General features: G+C 37.1%; 1 protein-coding gene across 1 annotated transcript in view; it reads right to left on the bottom strand.

Moving 5' to 3' along the window:
- Positions 1-16,723: 16,723 nt before the first annotated feature.
- Positions 16,724-22,453, bottom strand: part of LOC139744681 (PPP2R1A-PPP2R2A-interacting phosphatase regulator 1-like) — a 22,320-nt gene continuing 16,590 nt past the window's right edge. The window contains exons 6-9 of the mRNA XM_071655105.1: positions 20,017-20,142; positions 18,994-19,138; positions 18,101-18,173; positions 16,724-16,972 (exon numbers count right to left, since the gene is read on the bottom strand). Of these exons, the coding sequence (XP_071511206.1) occupies positions 16,795-16,972; positions 18,101-18,173; positions 18,994-19,138; positions 20,017-20,142 (522 nt within the window). The 3' untranslated portion in view covers positions 16,724-16,794. The remainder of the gene's footprint in view (positions 16,973-18,100; positions 18,174-18,993; positions 19,139-20,016; positions 20,143-22,453) is intronic.

Raw genomic sequence — 22,453 nt, 5'->3', positions numbered from 1 at the left:
CAGCATTATTCTTGAAAATGTGATATTTTGTGGGATTGTTCTGCTTTTTATGTTAAGATACAATGCAACTGTAAAATGAGATACAAGTGAATGAAGGCCATTTTTTTTTCACGAGTTCTAAGTAATCTGCTTTCAGTCAACTGCTGTAGGAGAGTTATTTTGTAATTTGAATTTTTTTTTTTTGGGGGGGGGTGCTTGTTTTTATTCTATTTCATGTTTGTGGCAGTACAGCATGCTGAAAATATTCACAAATTTCTGTGCTGTTTTGTGGATACAGATTCTATAGTCAGAAATTCTCAGACATCTTTTGAATGCTCCAGGTTCCTGCTTGAGTTGTGTATGTTTCAAGATGGAATAGTATACTGATTACAGCAGTGTTTCTTGATCAATAACTCACGAGGCATAGACTTGAAGATTTTTGCATGTGATGGCCTGCTTCTGGCAAATAAATTTCTCTCACGATGACTCATTCGAAGTTGTAGGGGCTACCACTAATTGATGTTTCACTGTAAGGATATGAGAGGATCTTTTACAGAGCCGAGAGGGAGAAAAGTTCAAAGAAGAGAATGTTGATATTTGATGGATGAAATGATGTGTGAAACATATGTGGAGCTCTCACAACAGAGCCGTCGATGGATTAGTTTTTAGGCTTATTCTGGATTGGGATCTTAAGCTTGTTCTCAATTTTTTTACCCCATATTCATGCACATTCTTCAGATTATACAGCCAGAGCAGCAAATGAAATGGAGTATAATGTTGTGTTCTTCATTTTTTTTTTTTAAATCAAAATCAATTTTGCCTTTCTGTGTTGCAGGAAGAGTGCAGTTCTGTCTATCAAGGTACAAAAGATGTATCCTTGAGGTGGGGGGAGGGATATGTTTTTGGTGCTTGTAGTGGAAGGTGCATTTGCCACTTGTTGGTAGATTCATTGAAACTGATTGTTTTTATTTCTGCATCCTTTCTGATTAAAGCAGGTGCTTTTCATTTTTTTTTCACTTTTCTCTGAAATGCTTACATTTAGGCAAATAGAATTATGATAATTTCTATTGTTATAATTCTTTGGAAATTTTTTCAGGTCCTATTTTTAGTTAATATATGGACATTTTTTCAGGTCCTATTTTTAGTTAATGTATGTATGGTTTTATACTCAGATGTTCTGATATGTTTTCTTTGAATATGATTATTATGAGAATAACATTTTTTATATTCATTTGATGTCGACTGTAGTTTTCGTTATCACTGTATGCATTTTAGTCATTTTTGTGCACAGGGTATGGTAGGAAAGAAGAAAAATCTCTATTTTGACCACTTTAGATCTTGCAGTATTTAACATTGTTATAGATAAGTATATATGCAAATATCTTTACCAGACATGTTCAAAGCTTATGAAATTTAGAAAAGCAGTGTTGTGATGTGTATAGAATAGCAAGTACTAAAAAAAAAAGTACCTGTACATTTAGTTCGCATGACAGAGCACTAGGAACAGGTGCATTATGTAAGACTACTGTTTTTGGCAAATGAAAATGTACTATGATAGAATAGATAAGAATAGTACTATGTGATGGAAATGCTGATCATGACTCTCAACGGAGTCGACCCTTTCAGTATTCTTTCTTTTGCACAATGAAGCATTAAAATGTTTAAAGTAGAGTAACGGCATGACATTTTTCCGAGTCTGTACACGCGCCATCGTAGTTAAGAAGTAGCTTTGACACGTACTGCAGTCTGGCAAGATGCTACAGTAGTTGCATACACATTGCATAGGCAGAAACAAGAATGTATTCTAAGTGATACTGTGTATACATATGAGTTTAATAGGTGATTCGATGGAAATGTAAGATATTTGCTGTGTATTATAGGCCGTAGGAACTATTTATCTGTATTTGCCGAGTGCAGGTCTGTATTAGTGTAGGATGCAGGCAGTGTTTTGAGGCAAACAAGGAGAATGTGTGCTAACGGAGTGAATTCTGCAAGTTCTCCACTGGTGCTTGGACCCCTATACTTGTATTGTGGTCAGAGTGAGAACATTTTCTGAAACACTGAATATTTTCACATGAAGAAGTACAGAAACTTGAAGGACAAAACATGTCCAACTATTTGCATCACAACTCAGTTCAGCAATTGTATTTTTTTTTTTTTTTTTATTAAACAAGTTAGAATTTTGGAGTGTTCTGTAGAATTCAGTGCAGAAAGAAAGAAAAAGTTGGACTTGGGGAGGAAAAAGTCAGGATCCGATCGCATGAAGTACTGTGTACTTGCTGTTCAAGTAACAGCCAATCAGCATTCAGAATTTGTTCCTTTAAAGTTAGTCTTTCATGCAACTGGCCCAGTACGAAAGTCCAGGAAACATATTTGACGCTTTTGGTACAAAAGAATGATGTTATGCGAGAAATTATTAATTTGTCTGAAATGATATTCATTGAGAACTAAGAGGATGATTCCTATCCCTTTTGTAGTCAAACTCCATGCAACTCTAATATTGACACACGCTGGACTTATATTGTGCATTCGACTTACATGATGAGGTCGACTGCAAATTTTTGTGAAAATGAAGGTAGGATATATCAAGTGTAGTTCCTGTGCCAATTTCAAATGTGGGCAGGGGTGTTGAAAATGGTTTTCAGTTGCTCTAAGGATACTGAATGCATCTAGTTCTGGTATCCTGCTGAAAAATATTCACTTTTTTTTGTTGTTTTCTTTTTAGGTATTAACGTAGTCAGTTGGGGTCATATGGAAAATATACTCTAACTTCTGAGAAATGTTATTTCATTCATATGGTAAACTTGTCTTTCGATTTGGAAGTTTGTAAAAAAGAAAAATTTGTGTGTTGCTATTCACTAACCCTTTGAGTAGCCACCACACTGGCCAGAAACATAAATGGTTAGTGCGCTTTTGATCAAACACCAACCTGTTGGTATTGAGCAATTGGAATGGAATCTTTTTTTTTTTTTCAAGATCACAGTCTTCAAACTTCCCTGCAGAATATTAACATCTTTCTTGTACCATAAGGGCTGAATGTTTCTTTTAGGTACAGAGCACTGAAGTTGTTTTAAATTCATGATGTAGTATTCACAACAGAAAGTTAAAACCTTGAGCGCTGTATTCGTGCATAGAGTTGTTAAACTTGCCATAACTATTACTTGGAATATTCATGCAAACCGAGTTGTCGGGAGGTGGAAAGTGCATACACAGCCTTTTGGCAAACGGTTCTTCGTGTGTGTCCTTCATGTGTACTATACAGTCTGTCTGATATTTTGGTGAAAACTGGTGAAAACACTATATTATATTGGAGCACAAAAAACAACCTAAAAAAGGAAATTCTACTCTTGGGGCACACATATTGGTTTGAAATTATGATGATTTAGATTTACCATTGTTCTCATATCAAGAGTCCACTGTATAGTGTTTTTGGTAGATTTTTATTTATTTTTTTTCGGGGGGGGGGGAGGATGTGAGGTTTCTTTGTTTGTGGGTTGTTGTTTTTTCTTTTGCCTTTTTCGCCTTTTTCCCCCATTTTTGACAGTGCAGTGTGAGAAAGCTTACAGATATGTGATTCCAACTCTCTGTTTGCATGGATATTCACAAGTGTTCAAGGGGAATTCCAGGGCAGTTTGAACTTAGCTTGACAAGAAAGAGTAAAATATGACAAGCACACCAGTGAATATTTGGTCAGAATCAGACTAAAAGTAAGGAACTTACGGAATTTCAAAGCTTCGCTACTTTTTACAAAACAGTTCTTGAACAGTTGATTTGAATAATGTGAGGGAGTGAGCTGATGATGTCATCACCTCACAATTTTCCATTGTTAGAAGTACAGATACAAAGAATAAAGAAAATCTAAATTTTCTGGTGTAAAAGTTTAAAACCTAATGTTCTTCTTGAATGAATGGCTTCAAAATAATGATCAGTCAGATATATCAGGATTTGAGACTAGAGCATAGTCGTGTTTGAATGAGAAACTTAAATTTTTAAATTTTTGTACAAACAATATGGCGAGTTGTTCGGGGGATGACATCGTCACTTCACTATTTGCATATTCGCATTGACTGTTCAAAAAGTGTTTTGAGAAAGAATAGTGAATTTTCAAAATTTCATAACTTCCTTAATTTTTCATACGATTTTGATTAGATTTTGATTGTTGTGCTAAGAAAATGTTACTCCTACTTATCAGACCAACTTTCAACTGCACTGGAATTCCCTTTTGACTCATTTGCCTACGGAACACTGGCAGATTGCGCATAAAGTTCATGGAGATGTCGGAATCTCATAGGGGAAGGGTTAAAATCTTCTCTGGTGTACAAATGTGTACATATCAGGTGTAGCACGAGCAATTGAAGATTGAGTGTACTAGGTAAAAAGATAATTATGAGGTATAAAGTCTGTTCTGGAGCAGAGCTAGCTGCCGAGTGAGTTTGAGTGTTAGCAGTGTCGTGTGAAGTTGTAGAACAATGGTTGCCAAAAACTTTTGAAATAGAGAAGAGAAAAATGGATGGAGAAACAAAAAAGAATGAAAATAAGATGGAGTTCTTCCAAGACATATTTCTAAAATATTTGAACTGAAATTTCCCATTTTTATATTCTTCTTTTTTTATGTTCTAGCCAAGATTTCTGAAGCACCCATTGCACATAATTTTTTGCACAACTTTGAATAACTTTCACTGTGTTAATCATTACGACCTTGAGGACCTCAATGCGCAAAGGACTGAATTCATGAATTTTCTCTTTTGTAATCCTATAACTGTATGTGTGAAAACATAATGTATACCACTTTCTGAATCCATGCTCCTTGTGTCTACATGATTCATAGTAGAAGTTGAGAGCAGGAAAGAAATAGACAAATAAAAGAAAGCATTCTTTCTGTTATGATGTATTGAACAGTATGATGCAATGTTACATATGTTTTGGGGGTTCCCCATTACCTGGAGAATGGAGTTACACTGTATGTACTGATTCACTCAAATGTGTGGTCATTTTCTTTTTCCCTGTTGAGGACCAAAGAATGAAGCTATTCATCTGGCTCTTTCGAGTAGGGTATTTTCCAATATTTTGAATCCCATTTGCAGAGGCACTTGGGCGTTGCTCTGTAGGGCGTGCCTCAAGCAAGGCTTTCTGGTTGCTGGGAGCAACCTTTGTTGAAACGATATTGATACAATAATGAATGTGTAAACCAGTTTCTTTCCATCATAACATGTCTTTGCCAAAGATACCATTTTATATGAAAGTGTATACAGTGTTGAATGCTATGTTGCGGTCACTCGCTTGTCTATCAGTGAGAACTGAATGGTTTTCCTTGAATTCTTTAATACCTTTTTTCCTCATTTGTTTTTAAACCTTATTTGCAATTCTGAGTGTCAAAAAGAGTTACAATATAATGTTACCCAGTTTGAAGAGATATATACCTATTATGTAGAAATGTACAAACTGTATAACAGCGTGTAAAGTAACATCATGATCCTGTTATAATCAGATTTGTATCGCAGCGTCTCCAAATATACCCTAAAATTGGAAAATTTTTGTGCATTTTGCACAATATGAAACTAGCACAAAAATAAAGGCATGCCAATTTGTTACTCGTTATATAATGTGTTACTTTTACATTTGAACGGGATTAAAATCCCCCATATTTCATCTTACCTGGTCGAGCGCGAAAAAATTACTTGCACAAAAATTTCCACTTTTACGGTACTGTACTGGTGACAAACCATGGGAGGCATTGCCAAACACTAACATCAAATCATGTGCATGGGACTAAGTCAGTATTATGTGTGCTTATCAAGAGGCTGTGGTGTGATGATGGCATAATGGTATGATGTAGGATGACGCCAGCTTCAACTCCCAACTTGAAGTCATAATGCAAGTCATTTACCTGTAATTCTCGATGGCATCCGTCAGTTGTAGCCTCTCCGGTTGTAAACGTACGGGGAGCTTGTTGCAGTTCGTGATGTAGCGTTTGTTCGCCATCATTGCACTCATGTAGTTATTCTCTGAATATATCCATGGGACCATGGGAAAAGATCTGTCCTCTTCCTACCATAATCCAAGTTTCAGCCCTCACTAATGTCACATTGCCATAACTTTAAATATCTTTAAAAATATATGCAAGAAAAAAAAATCTTCAGTACAGATCAGATACTATGCCAACTATGTACGTACATACGATATGTTATGATGCTATGCATCACTGTTTACTTTTGTCTAGGGTTTCATGGATTAGTTATCACTTTGAAGACTCCATTAATGGATTGTCATATTATGCAAATTTATTTTTTACTTTCTCATCTCACTTCGATACTTTTGTTTCATCATATCTACGGTTGTATTTCTCATGAAAGCTATGTTACCCTTGACTATAATGTATTGCCAGTACTTGTTTTCAAGTCCTGCTTGAATTTGTAGATTTGAATCCTTTTAAATGTATGCAAGAATTAATGGTGCATCTCTCCTGGATTTTTTTTTTTTTTTTTTTTTTTTTTGTATGAATGAACTGTATCGTGTAATTTCCATATGAACCTTATCAACCATTACAGATGCATGTCGGAAGTTTTTGAGTGATCGTGTCGTTTTTCCCAAAGTTTGTTGGTGCATAAATAATGCAAAGTTACGAGTGACTTTAGAGAATGAGTGCAGTGCATGTTAAGAGGCGATTCTTGTGCTAAAGGCACGATATTAGGGGAGGGCATTTTGCATCACAGTCGGAATGGCAGGACAGCTAACATTGAACAAGATGTGAGAGTGAATCACTTCAGGCGAAGCAAGAGAACATATTGGGAGCTTTTGCATTTTTCATCATGGAATTGGATATTAACTGCATTGTGTGTATTTTTTACATACACACAGGTAAATAACAATCCTCTATCTTAATGGGATTCTATTGTGGAGATTGAGAATCTACCAAAGTGAATACAGGAGTGAAATCCAAATATGTTATGTGGATTAAGTGAATGCAGAAACATTGGCGAAGTTCGAGGAAGATCAGACAATATGTTCAAAAGCTGTGAATGTTTTAATTTTTGGGTCCTCATTGCTAGATGAGAGGACTGCAATTTGTGATATCACAGTAGTACAAAAATATAAAGAAAATTCTATGAAGAGAATTCAACATATTTCATTTTTCAAGCAAAATGAAAGGGCATTTTGGCTTACGTCTTTCTGAAGGCAGAAGGAATAATATTGCTGTTAACATATGTCGATAACAAGTGGGAAGAATGTGTACTTGTCATGTAAAATGAAATTTTTTGGAATTCTCTTCATAGTTTCTGTATAATGTTCTCCTACTTTGCCATCACACATTGTTGTAGTCTTCCTATCCAGTGATGATGGTTGTACCTAAACTCTAAAAATTCATGGCTTTTGAACAGATTGTCTGATTTTCCTCTAAATGCATTTACATGCTCCACTCATATTTCTACATTCATCTGATCCTTGTATATACAGTACCGTAAAAGTGGATATTTTCGCACAACTAATTTTTCGCGCTCGGCGCGGTAAGAAGAGTTTAGCGTGTTTTTAATACCGCGGAATCAAGACATCAACTACTGGAACATATGGCAAGCAAAAATATTCACTTGCTTTTATTTTCGCGCTGGTTTCGGGTTGCGCGAAATGCGCGAAATTTCCACTTTTACAGTACATGTATTTGCATTTCACTCTCTTAGGTATGGGTGTGTATATTCCTTCTAGAGTGGTAAACACGCAAAACAAGAGGTTCTATTAGTATTAATCAATCAGGAATTGGTACATAAATCCATGTCCTTGTGCCCTCCTCTCACATGTGCAATTTTTGGCAAGTGTTCATAAGATTATGGAGAACACTTGAAATAAAGAAGTGTCTTAAAAGGATGGTACATTGTACATTTAGTAGTGGTTGAGATGAGGATTCGGCTTTTAATTTTTCAACTTTTTTTTTTGATATCTCAGCCATTTCAAAACCAATTTTCATGATTAATACACTTTGAATTCCTCTTAGAATCATGTGTATATTTCATATTAAAGGGGTTTCTCATTATCTCAAAAAAATCATTAAAAAAAAAGTTAGAAACCTGAAGCCCCATCTCAACAAAAACAATACAAAAACAACTATTAAAATGCACAAGACTTCACAGTCCTGGAAGGATACACTCCTCCTTCGCAACTCTAACTTACTGTATACACCAAATATTTTGCGAGATTTTTATTTTCACAGATTTCGCAAGTGCGGTGCTATTTGCGAAATTAAAAATTACGTGAAAATATCAACTCTCATCCCGACATGAATGTGACATGCACGCATACACTGCATTTCTCTGTTCAGGTACTCCACAATTTGCGAATTCAACCATTCGCGAAATTGTCAGGAAGTCCCAATTCAAGAAATACTAGACTCGCTAAATATATGGCGTATCACATACAGTAAAAGACAGCATGATTTCATCCGTAACAGGGGTTTATGGCACAGCAAATCTTCACTCGGTAAAATAATGCTTCTCGACGCAGCTAAAACACAATTCAATTTTCTCCTCACCCTACTCTCTCCGTGCCTCTGTCGAGATCACACACTTCTCATAATTTCAAGGGCCATGTATAAGGACGAATGATGCAGTTCATACAAAGAGTTTCCACATTGGGGCTGGCCTGCCTGTTATCAGACGGCTCCGTGACATTTGCTCCTGCGATAATTGCTCCCCTGAAATATCTGCACGTTAGGCCAAACATAAATTTCAATAATCAAAAAAATAAAACTGGAGCAATTGTTGCAGGAGCAAATGTCGTGTCACCGTGTCAGACACACAAATTCAACTGAAGCTGACTCAATCACCTGACATGTATACTCAAATACACGTCTATTGTATATACAGCTTTACCACATGTCCCAAAAAAAATTACAACAGGACCCTCCGCAATGATTACTCAATCCAAATACAATTTCAGGGTATGAAACTACAACTTATTACCCACATCTTACAAAAAACTCCACCTGATTTGCTTCAGTGGTCAAAAAAGAGAAAAGAGGAGTTTTGTAGAGCATGTCAGGAATCCCTTCCCTTCACATTGTGTTCACACATTGTGCAGTTCCAAGAGCATCCAAGTGCTAAACTTGGAAGAATCAGACCCATGACATGCTTTACAATGATCTGCATTTATCTGTGACCACTTTAAACCAAACTGAATGGGGTTTTCTGTAAAATATAGCTAAGATGTTGTATTTTAAGACCCTAAAATGGCATGTAGACAGTTTAATCATATTGGGAGTTATCTATGCAAAAATCCGAAAAAAAAATTGGGGGGGGGGGGGACATACTGTAGAGCAAAAAGTAAAGAGATTCGACCGAAGATGGGCTCGTATTTTCTAATATAATTTGCTACATGTAGCAAGCTTTATTTACAGAGTGGAAAGTCCATGTGATCAATTTACAATACTCAGTATTTTTACATCTGCGGTGAAACAATACTATCGTCAGTGTGAACCAGGATGCCCATTTTTGGTGCTACTTCCCACATACTTCCTCACCTCTACTTTAATTACTGTTCAAATTGCCTGTCACAGAATAAGAATAAGAAGGAAAAACAACAACAAAGGACAATTGATACAAATTAAAGAAAAGGCTTCAAACTTACGAACACATACATTCAAACATGTCCCTGTGTATGAACCCCAAGAATGCGATTTACTCTGTACAGATGTATATTGCTCACTTTTGAAACTTTTGAAACGTTCGAAACTAAGAAACATCCAAAAACACTATGATAGGCGACATACACACACATGAAAAGTAAATTTTACACTTGAGAACATCCAGATATGTACACATTGCAATTTCAGACCTCTCTACTAGACATCCTGCAGAAAATAAAAGACTAAAAAATGGCAACATTTCTTCAATTTAACCTAAATACAACATAAAAAAAGATATAAAGTAATTTAAAGGCCCTTTGGGTAACACTGAGCAATGCAACTTTAACCTACAACCTCTTTATGGCAAAAAAGGGGGAAAAACATTTCTTCTTAGCATCTCATGGCATATTGCTAATTTAGTTAATACATGCAACTATTCACAAAAAAAAGTGAATCTCCTTGTGTTTGCTAATCATTTTTGTGGAGGTCACCTGCAAGATGTACATACAAGGCATACGGAATAAATAATATTCGACAAACACCATACGATCTACTCAAGATCTGCACTATTGTTTGTATGACTGACATTGTACAATGTAGCCAGTTACATTTGACAGACCGCAGTAGAAATAATAGTAATATCCATTTGGTGAGACGAAGCGTTGAATAACAAATGTTCTAATCCAGAATGCGCCCACGGGCAGATTGGGAAATCGCACATCAACTACGAGCCCCAAACTCCGCTTGACCCCCACAGCGGTACTGTCTAAAAACACCTCTGAAAATGTACACCAAGTTAGCCCTTTGGAGTGACATGGTTAATAGCTGTGTCCTGTATTCCACGTAGATTAACATCACAACACCCACAAGAAGACACACTCATTAATTTTCTGGTTGGTCTTAAATGAAACAAAGCGAACAAAGTTTTTTTGGTGTCAACATGGTGGATTTGAAATTGGGTGTTCTTTGTAAAGGGGCAACCCCTTTTCTATCAAAATTTGAAGTACAGCAGAAAACTACACTATGATACTTCAATATGGTCATGTGGAGAATGTTAATGAGTACACAAAGCTTATGTTACATTGTATATCTGAAAAATCCCTTCACAGTGGTTGCAATGGGGTTATAACATATCCTTGTTCGACGCACAATAAAGTGCTATAGATGGTACACTTATACAAACCCTTGACTTCAAAGCCCCTTTTCTCATAGGTAGCATTCCTGCATATAATATTGGATTTCTCATCATTTATTACAGCAAATTGGGTACATCTAATTTTGAGAAGTCGGTGATCATTTCAGAGTTTCTAATCTCCTCTATGAAAATGTAATCTAAACAACAACAACAAATTTTATCCGGAATCTCTCTGTAGGTTTGTGATGCAGGGCCACAATTGCAAAAGAACTGTAACACACACATTTTTTTTTTTTTTTTTTTGGTTGTAATGAGCAACATCTTGTAGATATGATGCATGAAAAATCATACTGTACATTATGACCACATCACAGAAACTGACATACCCTGCCCAGACACAGAGGTGGTTCTGTTTAATGTCCTAGAAAAATTGCTTTCACAGCACTCACAATCATGAGGTTTGAGGTACGACACGCATCATCTTTCAGGAATCACACCTACAACATAAATTGTACCTCTGAAAAACAAAGTGGACTACGAATGATGTTGAGAAAAGAACATGTTACATCATAAATAGAGAATGTAGCTTTCACGATCTACTGGATTATGTCACCTTTGGAACATCGCAAAGGAAAACGACTTGTGCAGTCTGTACAAGTAACATGGAAAATACATCGGCAAACCTTCAGGATTACAGTTGCCAGGTTGTGAATCCGTGTAACACTCCGGCAACAGATGCAGGGATACGTAACCATGGCAACTTCACCTTCAAGAGTACACCTACTACTACGTACACCTTCTGAGGGTATTGTTTGAGAAGCTGTTTCCCTCCCGGTCGCTTACTGTGACACACCTAGTAATTACAACATGCACAAATAACCTCCACAACATTGAACATATCAAACAAACTTACTGTACTGTCCAACACTGAAACTGCCTCTCCCTTTCCACACCCATACCCCACCCCACACAAAAAAAAAAGAATAGTAAGCAACCAACAATACACAAAACAGACAGACAACCCTAGCACTTTGTTTTTTATAATTAAATATATCGTATACATATATACATATCTACAATTTCGTTATTCCCAAAACATTTTTTTTTCTTGGCATCAACTTGGTATAAATCACATTTGGCCTCAAATATAGAAGAGACAACTTGCTTTAGAAGGCTTGGAGCAGGGGGAAAAAAGAGAACAAAAACAAAACGGAACATGAGAGTCGTATAACTCAGTAACGCCAGCACTACCAACTAAAGTAGGAAATCAAATGGCTTCTTATCCATTTTTGAAAGTCGATGCAAAATATACAACACGCACCGGTGACCATTCTTGTTATGCGATGGCCAACGAAGCGATTCGGCCAAATCAGTTGAAAAGCACTTTATATGCACAGCTCGTATCAAAGGCAAAAGCACAATCCTGCGTCCACATCTAAAACACGAATCCGCAGCAGGCGAAAAATTTTCTGAAGCCGAATTCCCCCCCCCCCCACATGCTCAATTTCCCCGCAATCAACCAGCATAATCGTGAACTCGTGCGTGGAGGAATAAAGTACCACAGAAGTTCGGTAAAATAGTTTAGGGCACATACTTGAGTGTTGAACATCAGCCATCTTTATGTTACAATGCCTTTGAAACAAGGCGCAGATGTGATATATTTGGAACGGATGCCTACAATATTTTGATAACACAATATGCTTATAAATCCCACATGTGCACTCTCCTATTAAAATTGATGTCCGACTGTTAACACTTTTTCTGTGGGTGCGAAGTAAACTTGGATAAAGGCAAGCAGAATAGGTCCTAGAGATCAAGAGTTGAATGAAAATTAATACGATCCCAGAAACAGCCCGGTGACAAACTAACAAACAGACAAACAAAAACGGAAATCACACCGCAACTGGCTAAAAGTTTTCAACAATGTGAAGGTCAGTAGATACACAATAAATGGCCTTTCACATACTGGTAAACCCAAGATAATAATCACATCACTTGCTTATGCTAAAAAATGATATTTAAACAAATATAAAAATGAATAGAATTAAAAAACAGTGACTATTAACGCAAAGTGATAATGTACTATTTCATGAAATTTCGTGACAGAATCAACATCCTCCATAACAGCTGATAATTGACAGCATGAGTCGCTATGACTACTTGTCGTGAAGTGCACAGGGTTTCCACTGTACAACTATTTCAAAGTTACAATTCATACCCCTTGCAATAACCCTGCCTGCAGTTAACCTTCATAAAATGTTTGTTTGGTTTTGCTTTTTAAATCCTTTACTATATACTTTGATGAAAAGATTGCTACTTACTGAGGCACATCCTCTAAAAGTATGTATACTAAGTGCACAGATGAATTGATATGAAAACAACAAGTTTATACGTATGCCAGAAAAAAAAATACATTTCAAACAAAAGTAGAATGACCATTGACCTTGATCTTTGACCTAAATATGTATCATCATGTTCACATACCTAAATAATGTACATTGTACTTCCTTTGACCCTTCTCACCTAAATTACATAACCACTGTACATCTTTTGACCCTTCTCACTGTAATTATATAACCACTGGACATTTCTAGCTGAAGTAATGACTTCCATATGACATTTTGACAAAGTAGTGACCTTTAACATATGACCTTTCCCCTTCACAACTGTCAGTTGGTATGCATAATTGTCAGTTTGTCTCTACCCTTCTTACCAAGTGATACTACCACTGACCATTCTCAGCTGAAGTTCAAGTTGAATAATGCAATGTTTAGAGAATGTACTGGGACCTTTGACCTTTGACCTTGCAAGACTTTGCCCATGCCAGAAGGTAATCAGTGACTCGACATCTCGCATAGCATACTGGGACTAGGTCCCAAGAAAATCTGCACAGCAACTTTTTGTGTTACACCGCAATGACGAGATCTGGGACAAACGGACGTTCAGTCGGACAACCAGAAAACACGACGACTCCAGCACAGAAGAACATAAATAGCAGCTACAGAGCCTTTCTAAGAAATACAGCGACAACATGGCATGAGGAACAGTGATTGTTATAAGGTAAATGTGCAATGGCTGGCCAGCAGCTTTCTCTTCTTGATTTTTTTTTCCTTTTTTTTTTCATAGATTGCAAAACATATTTCTGACGCAACATAACAACCACACTATCTGCATCGTAATGAAAGCAACATTGTGACATACAAACGAAGCAAGTATTCCATAGATGACTATACGCATTACGAATGACAAATCTTACCTACACAAAAGACATTACAAGACACTTGAACTTCTGTATCTGCATTAACTTTCGACAAAAAACTTGTTCAATCTTTCCATACTTCTTTTTTGCCATGAAAAAGAGAAGGTCATGCAGGCATTGGTTGAAAAATTTTTAAAACCTTTTCAACTATTAAAAAAAAAAGTGCTGTAGAGCCTGAAATACAGGCTATGTTCTCCAGCCAAACAGTGCTGATTTTGTGAGAATGGCACAAGTCTCTTTAATACTGCAGAGAAACCATTCCGGTTTGAATACTTGTCTCTATTTTTTCACAGGCAAATCAAAACGTATGTTCCTTCCAGAAGCACAAATAAAAAATATCTCGCAAGCTGACACAAATTTGCATGTAAGTTAGCTTGCATTTCATTTTGTAACTGCAATTCATATCATGAAGAAGTGGGCATGAACAATTGAAAATGAAGTGCCGATAAGAGTCTATAGCAGCTATCAATTGTTTGTGCTTCTTTTGATCAGCAGATACTAACATAGCCTTACGTAAATGCACCTAAAAATGAAAACAGAATTCCACACAAGTAATGCTACATATCTTACATATCATGCCTCCTGTGCAAACAATGTAATAAGATCATGGAAAAACTTAAAAAAAAATAATTAAATCCACAGGTAATTTCAACATTAAAAAACATTCATTAGCAACCTTACAATCAGCCACTTAACATATAACTGTTCAGTCAACCAGTGAAAGTTATCAGTCCTTTACTGTCCTTCCTAGCACCTTTCCATAACACAGACAATCAACGCTACACTGTAACTTGAAATTAATGTCCTCACTCGGTCAAAACACAACACTTCTCAGTTTGACAATATGCTACAGCCATGACGTTACTTTGACACACATAAAAGTAAAAACACGATTTGACTGTCCTTCGTCATTTCGTACACAACAGCCCACCTTTGACCTACTCTCTGAATAATTTGTACAGGTTTACGCACGCCGAAGGATAGCCACACTCTGGTACAAATGCACTTTTCTCGTCCAATCACAATGCTTTCATGATATGCAGTGACATACTTCCACCCACGTCAGGCCTCCGTCTTTCCCCCCTGCAGTTCTGCAAGTTTTCCTTGCGGTGTGCTCTTTAAGTCCTTGATTCAGGGTCACGTAACATTTAACCACCAAATGTTCTTAGTCACCATTCATCACTCGCTTGACACATTTATACTCAAAATGCGCTTTGAGTCTTGTCCTTGAACTCTCATTCTCTCCTTCTCTCTCTCCACTCTTTCTTTCTCTCTCCCTCTCTCTCTCTTACCCTCTCCTATTTCCTCATCCTAAACTTCCTCTCAACCCTTTTAAACTTCCCTTTCTAAACTGTACATCCAAATATATTATCATTGGCAACATCACATCAAATATCTATATATATATTTATATATATACAAGTATTTTCTCTAGTTACATTTTTCCCCTTTCTCTCAATCTACAGAATATGAATAAATAAGGAGTTGCCTAATCATTTCATCGGGAAACATTCACTTGTCATCAAACAATTTCTTCTCCCACTCTTAGATTGTCACACCACACAGCGGTATTCTCGTCTCTTCTATCTATCAGATGATACGCCGATCAATGAGGGAAAAATGAGTGGACTCGAGGGAAGAAAAAAGAAATGAATCAAAAGCAACATGGAGCAGTGAAAACTTCAGCAAAGTGAGAGAATTAAGTTGATATGTGAGTTTAATCCTTCACATCAATTTGTGAGCTGACCAATTGTGACTCACCAAAGAGACACGTTTTCATGCGGCTATGAAATTCTGCAATTTCAGATACAAAAGTCACATTTCTAGTGCACATTAAAAAACAAAATCACAAAAGAAAAAAACTTTAACAAATCTTTGTAAAAGAGTAAGGGGCAAGCAGAAACACCATAATATATTTTATGTATTTTGATCATATTTTTTATTGTTTTTTTATTTTGCATGCAATCAAAAAAGAGGTGAAAATGTTTATAAAAAAAGCATCAGAGTCATGTTAAAACGTAAAGGACTTTGCAACTGATTGACAAAAAATCCTAAAGGATTTTGGCGCGGATCCATTGGAAAACATGGGTATATATTCATATTCTTTGTTATGCAGCAATAAGCAATCACCTGCTGCTTTAATTTCACTGCTCTATGAGAGCATCTCCTCATTTGGGTTATTACCTCTTGTCCACTCTTATGAAAAAAATAATATAATAAAAATAACTTTCACAGATTTCTTAATATCCTTTCCTGGCCACATGCAGAATGACACAGTATTTCTCTTTGTGAGGTGTGCCCCGGTATTCAGAAGGCATTCTCGTTCAATCGTTGAACACAACCTCGACACAATCTGCAGCCATCACTTACCTCATTGCTTGAATTTTGACAGAATGTACATCGATTGAAGGAAAAAAAAAAAACTAGAAGCAGGTACAATGCATTGGAAGCTAATCTACATTTTCTTCTTGTAAACCACATTTGAGCTTGAGTCCTTTTGTTTAGCAACGATTCAGTGGCATGCATTTCAAAACGAGAATCAACCTGAGATATTTTGGGCAAAAGGTACCACGCAATCACTCTGTATCATAATCATTAGCCAATTTTGCGACGCAGTGAGGAAAGCCGAGATGACTCCACAAAAGCCTTGGTATGAATTCCTTGGATGGCTGGATGGATGGATGGATGGACGACCATCATCTGTCTATATGCCTCATCACGCATAGATGACCATCCATCCATCCATCCTCCCCCTGGTGGGCATGTGCCGTAACCGTGGCAACCCCGTCTCCCCCCGGTAGGAGGGCATCACGCATGCGAGTTGGTGGAGAAGCTGAAGCAGGCGGAGGAATTCAGCCCGGAGGTGTCGAAGGTCGTGGTGGGGGAGAAGGAGGACGCCGCGGCGGCGGCGGCGGCAAACGAGGAAGCCTGGGTAGCGACGATGCGTTGGGGTGGGCTTGTCTCATCCGAACTCATACTCGACATGCTGAATAGAGAGGAGAAGAAAAGATGCAACGGACATAACACCACTATAAAACTCATAAAAAATGTCACATTTGACAGGAAAATACTGTATGATTTGCCATATATTCAACGAGTCTAATTTTCGCACATCAGGACTTCTCAGCAATTTTGTGAGTGGTCGAATTCGCGATAATGAAGTACAGTAATGAAGGGAGACATATGTACAAAATGGATCTGATTATGTTATGCAATATTGGAGGAATCTAAAAAATCAAAATCGTCAAGATTTAAAGCTTCTACATGCATATGATGTAAGTGCCAGTGACCACAAGGTTGTTGCAGAGCAACAGCCGGTGCAAGTTGTTTCTGACTACGACAAAGCGTGCCCGAGTCTAGTCTGGTGGTGCAACAACCACCGCATGCACACCAAATTCTTAGTATCGAAAAGCAGTGAGTATGTACAAGTAGATGAAATAGCTTGTCACTAGGTCCAACAGGAAAACTGTCTTTACATTCACCAAAAAAATAAAAATAAAATAAATAAAACTGGAAAACATTCAAAACATTCAGCAACAGCTGGTAAACAAAAGGCACATGGTGCAAGCTACTCCCAAACTCCTACTGCCATATCACTGACACTTTTTTAGTGGCAGGGTTTAGGTACAACAACAAGTAAAATTTCCTGTGTATTGCTGTTGTCAGTTTGTTTGTTTGTTGCTTTTTTTAGAGTGAGAGAAGCCATCCAAATTCTATTTTCTGAAGTACAGTTATAAAAATTATTTGTATGGATTGCTTCAAGTGTGAAGCCATCCAAATTCCATTTTTGGAAGTATTGATATTGAATTGAATTGTAAGCATTGCTGCAAGTGTGGCAGCAATGTTTGTTTTTTTGTGGGGGTGGAGGGGGCAACAGTTGCTCATTTTCACCAAAAGCAGCATAATACTCATTTGAACAAACACAATTTTAAAATATCGTTTCAGAGACTGCTGTACAAACATCATATTCTGCTAGTTTATCATCACTGCCTAACCATAAGGAAATCAAATTTTTTAGGAGTGAGCTCTGAAAAATTGACATGTTATATTACACAGATGTAAAAACAAAGCTGTGAATTTGAGGTGCACTGCTGAAGAGACTCGCGTTTGATACCTTAGTGACGTAGGATGAAGCGGTGAGCTCAGTAGTTGCCGCTTCGAGGGCGTGTACTCCCCGTCGCTGTCATCTGCCGGGAAAAACCGCAAAATATCGTGCAAATATACACTGCTGATGCGCAATGAGATATCTACGACAAAATGCGCATTACGCTGCTCCCTCATACACAAAATGTAATTCCTACAAGTGAAGGGAGTTTCCATTTCACATGAGCATTCAGTCGTACATGACAAATTGTAATACATGTATGCTTAATAATTTGATCTAATTTCTCAACAGCATCAACAGCACAATTTCATTAGAAAGTTTCCACTCTGTTATCTTCTGCCACTCTACATAATTTGAAATTGTCTCATTAGCGGACATTATATTCAGAGAGCAAAGACTTCTCACGGAAAACTTAGGCCATCTCAAATTTCAGAGAGATTGGGAGAGTAAACACGCAATTCATATTAAAGCATCCAATGTCATCTTCAGTCAAACATTCTATCTATATATCCTGTATCTCTGCCTATGGTGGTACAGATAGATTTCATTGCTTCATTTCTTTGGAACAAACTCCCCTTTCACATTCAAAATACTCAAAATGTAGACAAGTTTTAATCAATGCTCGAAACTCACTTATTCAATCAATTATGATAATTTTTCTCTTATTTGCTACATGCCAGTATATCACAATGCCTGTAATGATATTCTGTATCTCCATTCAACTTTCCTGTTCTGTACTACCGGCACATAAAAATGTCTGCGTAAAGCACTACACAAATGTTATTTATCATTATTATCTTTATTGAAATTATAATTCATTTGATTTCATTTATCATCTGAGTCAGGGCAGGTTACAGTACAGAGATTCATAGAGGGCCCACGATATATTGCCGCAGACTCACACTTGCGCTTGAGAGAGGAGGTGAGTGAGCTGGGCCGCAAGACGGGACTCATACTGCGCCTGGTGAAGTTGGAGCGGGTGGGGCTGGGGTTCGGGCTGGGCGACATGCACGGACTCCTCATTGAGATCTGGGGCGAGAAACATTGCTGGTAGGAAAAGACACAATGATAGATGGGTGAATACACCAACAAAAAATCATGAACAGACAGTATTGATAACAGAAGAACAACCTGCAGATAGTATTTTATGTACAGATAGAGACCAATAAAGATAAAGAAAGAAAGAAGGTTAGGAGAATAAAGAAAGAGAATGTGTGTATTGCATAGAATAAATATGTAAATCTCATATTCATATGGACTTGGCATTCTGGGTAGGAAAAAACTTGGGCTAAAAGATAAAAGTAAAAATACAATACATGAGACGACAGTAAGATGAACAGCAGATAGAAATAGAAGGATGGATAGATGGATGAACAGGTAGACGAATTAATGTATGGATAGAAATGGGGAGAAAAGGAAATAGAAATGAACAGAAGAAAGATAGAAAGTGTTTGTGCTACAGAAAACAATTATGTAAAATACCATGATTTTCTAAACTAATCTCATTAACATTGTTCATTTATTCATTCATTCATTCATTCATTCATTCATTCATTCATTCATTCATTCATTCATTCACTCATTCATTCATTCACTCATTCATTCATTCATTCATTCATTCACTCATTCACTCATTCACTCATTCACTCATTCACTCATTCACTCATTCACTCATTCACTCATTCACTCATTCACTCATTCACTAATTCATTCATTCATTTATTCAGAATTGATCTTTTGTTTTTTCTGGATATTACTAATACTGTTAGTACTCAGCAACATCTTACAGATACATGTTCTCTCAAATTAAATCATTAAAGCAAACAAAAAGAGACAACAATACTTGACATACTGACAAATAAAGTGCTCCTGTACCACCTAGACATATCCGATGAGACATAATTACATGTATGTTCATCACTTACCTTCCCAGCTCTTGTCGGCGATGGAGATGATGCCGCAAAGGGGAGGCTGGGTACCGGGGTGATGATACTCAGCGGCTCCGTCAGGGAGGATCTGGTGTCCGACCTCAAGGCCTTGATGCTTTCATCCTGGAAAGAATGGGGGTGAGGGGGAAGCGGTTATGGTTACTTCTGCCAAGGAGGTTATATGTTTTTGCCAGCACTGATTTATTTGTCTGTTTGTCTGTCTGTTCCCAAAATAACTCAACATGTTGTGAATGGATTTCGTGTGAAATTTACAGGAAAAAAAATTGGTAATGACACAAAGAAAAGATGAATAGATTTTGGTAGTGATCACGGCTGGTACCATCTGGATGCAGTCCGAAGACTTCTTGAATAATTCTTATCACTGGCAAATAGGGCCAACAAGCAAGGGAATTAAAGCTGCATGAATTTGAGGTGTGCATACAGTATACACGCAAGTGTGCTCTCAAGGCGCAGCTGGAAGCTAAGGCACTATATTAAAAGGATTCTTTATCATTGGGAATAAATGTATGACAGGACCATGGACCTGCTTGGTGGAGGTCTGCACTCTCCAAATGCTTTTCTGGTTTGAAGATGCTGATGATGGACAACGGAGGTGTTTCAGTTAAAATTACATCCCAGTAAGGGCGGACGTCCACTTGGGCGCAGACAAGCCCCGGAAGGGTTGCGGAAGCAAATTTTGTTATTTCGGCATCCTGTCCGCGACAGACGCAGAATAACTTTGTGAATCGCCTTGTCCTGGGACATTCCTAGGACTGTCCGCGGACTGTCCGCGGGCTGACTGCGGACGGTCCTAGGAATCACTCCGGAAGAGCGTGAAATATCTCGGAATATGCTAATCGTAGCCGGGCAGCGCGGAAACATCTAGGATTACACCAGGAATGAACGCGGACAATCAGGATGCCTTCCGGACAACATAAGTTAAGCATGCGGACAAACTGCGGACAATACCAGAAAAATGGAAAGGTATGAATTTGGCGCTGGCTTTGACTTTTCCTCAGTTGACTGCTAGCCGTCATTGATGCTCCTTGTTGTGCTTCCGCAGTAGCTGCTGATATTACATTGATATGATTGGTCAATATTATTTGATAAATGTGACCACCAAAAGTCGAAGAATAGGATTGTCTGCATGTCGGCTGACGACTCTTTTTTTTTTTCTTTTTAATTTGTCTCATCTGGGAGAACATTTTTTTCTCTGCCTACAGTCACATGGATGATATTCGCAAGCGTTTTGAAACATATATATATATATATATATATATATACATAAAAATGTAAATGTATATATACATTATCATGTTGATAAGGTAGTCCACGTGTTGGCAAGATAAAAAGATAAGTAACAAAACTGCAACAAAGTTCATGCTGTATTCACCAACGGTTTATTTCTTCACAAGAAATTAACCGTTGGTGAATACAGCATGAACTTTGTTGCAGTTTTGTATATACATATACATTCTTTATTCCCTTTTTTTAGACCTGTGCTTTATCCATCGTGAAGTATATACATGTTTGCTCTGATACTTCTGTAGAGCATGCCAAAATGATCCTAATCATTCAATTTGTTTTTCTTTCTCCCATCTTTACCCTTGTGCATCTCTAACCCTCTCTTATTTTGACCACTTTTGAACATTTTCAAGTCCGAGAATTTTTTTTTTCATGCCTAGAGCTTACTAGCCTATTGTCAATGAAGTGTAAAAATGGGGAAATATTTTTAACCTACTTTAATTTCCTTTTTTTTTTGGGGGGGGGAGGGGGTTCAGCTGGGCTGTCAAATTGGACAATCGAGCTTATTTGCAACTAAAACAAAAAGAGAAGAAAAATTATTAGGTAATAAGAACTACGAAAATCATTAAGGTAAAGAATATTTCTGAAATGATTTGTGATGCTTAATGTGTACTTAAATATATACACTCAGCAAAAAAAAAAAGAAAGACAGAAATTTCACACTTTTTCGAGTTCATGATTTATTGCTTTTTCTCTCATTTCACTTGAATTTTGAAGTGACAGAAAATTCTTCATTGTCCTCCATCATCTTTAGCTTTCATTATTATTTTGGGCTTCAAAGATATTACATTGTATTGAGACCACAGGTATATCTTTGCAATTGAATTCATGCTTTTTAGTGTGATGGATTTGTCTTTTTTTCTAATATGTTGTATCATTAGAAAGCATTTACGTATATAATAACAACTTGTTCATGTTTATATAATACACTAACATTTAGCCAAAAATTATATGCTTTTTTTTTTTCTGAGTGTACTTCCACCTACTTTTGTGATTTTTCAGCTAGGCTGTGACATGGGACAACCTAGTTTATTTGCAAATAAAATACGAAAACAACATAAAGGAAAATGTACCATAGTAAGTGATTGGAACCAGGAAAGTCACTCGGATGAAAAATAATTTCTGAAAA

The sequence above is a fragment of the Diadema antillarum genome, unplaced genomic scaffold (assembly GCF_040938485.1).
Source record: "Diadema antillarum isolate AM-2024a unplaced genomic scaffold, OU_Dant_1.0 seq00001203_RagTag, whole genome shotgun sequence".
Lineage (NCBI taxonomy): Eukaryota > Metazoa > Echinodermata > Echinoidea > Diadematoida > Diadematidae > Diadema > Diadema antillarum.
This window is presented reverse-complemented; position numbering and strand designations above follow the sequence as displayed.